At 42.3% G+C, this 6,000-nt stretch overlaps 1 protein-coding gene across 4 annotated transcripts in view; it reads left to right on the forward strand.

Moving 5' to 3' along the window:
- The window catches only part of INTS2 (integrator complex subunit 2), a 28,061-nt gene extending 23,879 nt beyond the window's left edge, over window positions 1–4,182 (forward strand). For 3 of the 4 annotated variants that reach the window (XM_035139698.2, XM_035139700.2, XM_035139699.2), the window contains exons 23-25: window positions 278–383; window positions 646–822; window positions 1,430–4,181. In XM_035139698.2, coding sequence (XP_034995589.2) covers window positions 278–383; window positions 646–822; window positions 1,430–1,599 — 453 coding nt within the window. In that variant the 3' untranslated portion in view covers window positions 1,600–4,181. Of the gene's footprint in view, window positions 1–277; window positions 384–645; window positions 823–1,429 lie in introns of all 4 variants that reach the window. The other variant, XM_060283066.1, reaches the window with a different exon arrangement.
- Window positions 4,183–6,000: the final 1,818 nt, after the last annotated feature.

Genomic DNA, 6,000 nt, shown 5'->3' on the forward strand with positions numbered 1-6,000 from the left:
CAAACAAACAAACAAACGTGTATTGTGAGCACCCCTTGGGTCTTCTGTGTGCAGCTGTTGATTGTACCCCACATGGGTTTCTCCTACCTATGGGGATATAGATATAAATTATATATAAACAAATGTTTTCATGTATTAATGACTGTGCAGGAGTGTAGGGTACTTCTGATTTTAATGCACAATAAAACTTCACACAGGATAGTCTTACTTTCAAAACAAAACAAAACAAAACCCTCCTGCTTCTTTTATATCCTTTCCCTGCTCCCTTGTCTTCCAGATTTTTGCCATCCAGTTACTTTCTTACTTATGTATTCAGTATGCTCTGCCGAAATCCCTCAGTGTGGCCCGTTTGGCTATCAATGTCATGGGGACGCTGCTAACAGGTAATTGCTGAACGTATGGAAAGCCTAGACATTCACCTTGTGTGTATTAAGCCAGAGGTTGCCTGCCCACGTATGCAAGTCGCCACTTTGCAATTATATAGAAGAGGGCACAGAATGTGTGGATTCCCCAAAATGTTGGCAGGGTTGCTTTGAAGTGATGCGTATGAAATGCTGTGTGGGGTGTGTGGGTGTGTGTTTAAATGGTGGCTCTCATTGTTTGGCTCTGTCCCGTTTTCAAAAGCGCATCCTTTTGTCTCTCCAGTTTTAACCGAGGCAAAGCGCTACGCCTTTTTCGTCCCCACCTTGCCCTGCCTGGTCTCGTTCTGCCAAGCCTTCCCTCCCCTCTATGAGGATATTATGTCCTTGCTCATCCAGATCGGGCAGGTTTGTGCTTCGGACGTCGCCACAGAGACGAGGGATTTTGACCCAATCATTACGCGTAAGTATTTGAGCTGGACAGACATGATTGATGTGCTGGTTGCTCCTTAGATCAGCTCCTCTGAATGCTGAAAATTCAGCACCATGTTGTCCGTTTGCGGTGAATAAGGTACACTTAGGATCACATGGACATCGTGTGGCTAAAATCTCGGCCATCAGAGGAGTGCCATTGATTAAGGTTTGCATGGTCTGGGGTGAGGTTTCATGGCCTGCCCTGAACACCTCCTTGTACCTGCCCACAATGAGAGAAGTCATGCAGATCTGCTTTGTAAGCTGCTTTACTCCCAAGTTTATTTGCCCATCTACTCTGACTGGCAGCAGCTCTGCAGGGTCCAAGGGAGAATACAGCTCTTCCTCATCTCCTGCTTCCTGGTGCCTTTTAAACTGGAGGTTCCAGAAGTAAAACCTGGAGCCTTTTGTTTACTCTGCATGAGTCACTTTGAAATTTTTTAAAAAGAAATTAAATTAAAAATTAAGAATGATAATTGGCACCGCCACCAAATTTATACCCTTCCCTTTGCTGCCTCAAAGTACATAAATATTTGGTTTTGATTTTTTTTTAACCTTAAGTGCCACTTCACTTTGCAATGCCTTGACTTGTCCCCCAGGTCTCCAGCAACTGAAGGAGAAACCTTATGAGCGAACAAGACTTCATAAAGAGCCGGCTCATAAAACTGGAGCGGGAGACAGCAGCAGCTTGGATCCCAACGTCCAGCTGTGCCAGTGTATCGAAAATACTTTCATCGAAATAATTAACATGAGTGTCGGCGGAGTTTAAGGTGCGCCCGAAATGGAAAGGGCCGTTGCCGGGTACGTGGTAGCAGATGCTGACTTCTGGTTGGTAAATTCCAAACTGAAGCTTTCCAGGCCAAAGTGAAGCTACGAATTGGCTTGGAAGGAAACTGTATATTTTTCATTAGCTTTGGCTTTAATGCAAAGTTGTGGATGCAGCAGACAAATGCCGCTTTCAGTGAAAGCATCTTCAGGTTTTTCAAGTGGTCTCCGTGTCAGCTCCTTCCGGAATCCACATTTGGTGGTTTTTCGAAGTGAGAAGCTTGCAAACGCTGACCCAGTGTGTGTTTGTGAAACGGAGAAGTCGCTACCCTGCCATTTTGTTCTTCTTCAGTGTCTCAGATGGTTCTCTTTTGCCCCATGTCCTGAGTTAAAGCCAAACCACAGTCTGAAACCAGTGGGACAACTTCCATTCAAGCAGATGCTCCAGAGTGAAATGAACAAGGAGAGTTTGAAAGGAACTGGAGAAAGAGAGAGAAAGAGAGAGGCAACTGTTTTGATTGTTTAAATTAAAGGCCTGCATGTAGTGGTAGAGTCAATTTAGGTGGGAGTTTCTTTCCTGTTGCCCCTATTTGCTAGCTCAGAGCCAGCTGAGGTTCGAAAGTCCCAGAGTGGTCAGCAGGGGTATTATTTTTTTAGGAAAGGGGGGCAGTAGGAAACTCTTGATCAATGCAACAAACAGAACTTTGGGGTCACCTGAAGTGGCCATGTGGTGATTGGCTGAGACTGCGAAGTTCTTCTTAGCCATTAGGAGGGGCAGCAGGTGAGTAGATGGGTCAGCTGGTAATTTTCCGTGTCTCAGATTTTGCACCCAGGTCCCCAGCTGTCTATGACTTTCTCACAACTAATTCTTCTTTTCCTAGTCAAATTTCCTCTCCAACATTTTTAAGTACCAGCATTTTCTAGTATCTTTGGCAAACGTGACTTTTGCTGCAGATTTTTTTGGGGGGTGGGGAAATAAACCCTAAAATCATGTTTTTAAAAGCACTGTGTAAACTTTGGGATACTTGCCTGTTCAATATGTTTAGAGATGCCTGCGTGGGGAAAAGTACCAAAAGCAGAGTTTTATTGAAAGGCATTTTATTGTTGTGATGTTACTGTGTCAAAAATAAGTTCTAAAATGTGTTCAGGTAGCACAGAGCTAAGCTCAGTTTGTTTTTGTTTTGTTTTTAACCTCAGTACAGCTTTTAAGGAAAGATGGGGGGTGTCTTGACTCTCTTACGGTGTGCTAATTCTCGGAGTGTAAAAAATTGACATACAAAGCCTGAAGCACTGTTCATGTTTTTCCTCGCCAGCAAATATTTCTGAAATGATCCTTTTGTAAGCAAAGAACCCTCAAGTTTTTAGTCCTAGTTGATTTAGGTAAAAAGAATTGCATCTCAGATGGCTGTTTCAGTGGTCCAGTTAGGATGTCCTTCACATATCCTGCTTATTATTATTATTATTGCTTAGAAGTTACCATTTTTGTAGCGGAATGCCTCTCCCTGATCCTCAGGTGCAACCTTCCAAGTACATACGCAGACCTCTGCAGTTTTCTGTGCATGTTTTTGCGCAATGGCTTGGTTTGGCCGTCACATTTAAGCTCTTGTTAAAAATAATCTCTGGCATAATGTTAAGGAGCAGCACCCTGGTGCGCCCTGCTCCATTGCCTTTGCTCCACCCTGCTCCTGCTCCACCAGGAAGGAAACAAACCAGAGACTGGCTTCACGTCATCTGCTAACCAGTTTACGGTTTTTCCTCTCCAAGCTTAAGTTTTGTTCTTGGCATACTGTTTGTGGTTTGTCTGAGGGAAGCCAGGCTGCAAGTGCTGGTTTCCTCCCCGATGGAGGAACAGAATGGAAACTTTTGAGCAGAGCACATACCACCACACTCATTGTTCATGTTCATAGTTTATTTTTAACCATGGTTTAGTGGGACGTCCAAGGCAGTCATTGAATGCAGAAGAGCCTTCGTGGTTCATCTACGCAAAAGGGGTTGGATGTTGCAATTATATGGTATAGGGATCAGTCAGTGTAGGGCCAAGAGTCAAAATTGCCTCTGTCCTCTTCAAAGATGGTCAGTTGCCTCCTGTTTGATTTTAAAATTCTTTATCACTGTTGTTTAATTCTTCAGTGAAATCACCAGGATGATCCTGACAGTACTGTTCTGAAACCTCCTTGGGCTACATTTTCGGCTGAGTTTATATTGTAGCCAGCTAAACCCTACTCAGAGTAGACCCACTGAAATTAATGAACCTAAGTCATGTCTATTAACTTAAGTGGGTCTACTCTGCATTGGATAAAGCCCAATTCTATATGCCAGTGTTACCTTCTTACAATACAGTTTTTAAAATATTTTAGCTGACTGTAAGAGAGTGATTTCTTAAGACTGTTGTAAAATGTGTACATATGTTTTCATGTCTTCTGGTTTTATTAGGCTTGTAATATTTTTATATACCATTGGGAGCATTTTATTTCAATGAAGACCCAGTGGACATTGTGCGTTTCTTATAAACATTTGTACTGTTCCAGCGCGTTGTCTGTCTTTATATATATATACACTGTATATAATCAGTTATATATCTTATATAATAATAGCAAGCTTATTCTCTGAGCATGCATCCATAAGGAGTCCAAATGGAGCCAGCCAGATGGGCGGGGTACAAATAATAAATTATTATTTTTATTATTATCCATGCACAAAAAGGGGGAAGCATCAAGAGACTTGTGAGGACACAAAGGTTTGCAAAAGTACAACAAATGGGGGATTGACTGTTAGAAAGGGTGGGGAAATGGGGGTGGCAAATACAATAGAAAATTATTGGCTTGGTTGGTTGGCTGGAACTTTGTACAGGAGTACATCATGCTGCAACATTCTGTTGCACATCACACTTGTTTTCTGTAATGATAACTTGTACATGTATGCAACTTGGCATTATCAGCTGTGTCTTGCCTATTGAATCTTCATGCATATTCTGGGTTCACCGTTGAAGTCAGAGTGGATGGAGAATTCTTTAGGAGGGTGGTAACATTATGTGAATGTGGGTATGAAAGTGATGCAGAGTGGTGTGTGGCTGCATTTCACATATGGAGTCAACACTCTGTGTATTTCTCAGATGAAAACTTGTGCAATAAAAATGAAGAAAATGCCATCTCCTAGATGCAGAAGACCACAGGTTACCTGTGTAACAAGTGAAGCATTGTGAAGTGAGATTTTTGCTTAATAAAACTCTGGAACATTACAACCAGCTACAGGTGGTTCAAATGACGATCTTCCCAAGGATCTTCAGAGAACAGCGGTAGCTGGGAGCATAACCTCAGTGGGTTGAGAACTGTCTGCGTGCAGAAGGTCCCAGGTTCAATCCCTGGCATACTCAGTTAAGGATAAGAGGCTAGTAACAGTAGTACATAAAACACACACAATCCATTACCAGCACTAGGGCAACGTTGTTTTGGCTGTACTAGAAACAAAGCAAAAAATCCAGTACAGTGGTACCTCGGTTTATGAACACAATTGGTTCCGGAAGTCTGTTCATAAACTGAAGCGTTCATAAACTGAAGCGAGCTTTCCCATTGAAAATAATGGAAAATGAATTAATCCGTTCCAGACAGTCCGCGGAGTACTTAAACTGAAGCGTTCATAAACTGAAGCGAACTTTCCCATTGAAAGTAATGGAAAGTGGATTAATCCGTTCCAGACGGGTCCACGGAGTACTTAAACTGAAGCGTTCATAAACTGAAGCATGGGTGTAATTGGTTCCGGAAGTCTGTTCATAAACTGAAGCGTTCATAAACTGAAACGAACTTTCCCATTGAAAGTAATGGAAAGTGAATTAATCCGTTCCAGATGGGTCCGCGGCGTTCATAAACCGAAAATTCATAAACCGAGGTGTTCATAAACCGAGGTTCCACTGTAGAAGCAATGCAGTGTTTTAAAAATGAAAAACTTGCGCCAACCACAAGATGTCGCTGTAAGCTAATTGATGACCAAAAATATCCATCAAAAGTCCTCTCCCAAGAGGAAAGTGGAGGAACCCAATTTGCACATTGTGATAGAATAAATTTACCAGGTTTTTTTTCAGTGAATCCGGGGACACTTTTCAACTTCCTACTAAATAGATGGATTTTGTCAGGGGACTGATTTGTAAATCCGGGGACTGTCCCCGGGAAACAAGGACGTCTGGTAACCTGTTGATAGAGAGTGACAATTTTAAGCATGTAGCTGTGATTTTAATATAGGAGTGACCACCACCTCTCTCTTGCGACTTTCCTAACCAAACTTAATAAGCTACAGTGCATTTTTTCTGATCACTGAGATGCGTGGCACTTGAGAAACTAACTTTCTTCCCATTGACTATATGAGTACGGTACTGTATATTCCTGCATATAAGACTACTTTTTAACCCAGG

The sequence above is a fragment of the Zootoca vivipara genome, chromosome 15 (genome assembly GCF_963506605.1).
Source record: "Zootoca vivipara chromosome 15, rZooViv1.1, whole genome shotgun sequence".
In the NCBI taxonomy this organism is placed as follows: Eukaryota; Metazoa; Chordata; class Lepidosauria; order Squamata; family Lacertidae; genus Zootoca; species Zootoca vivipara.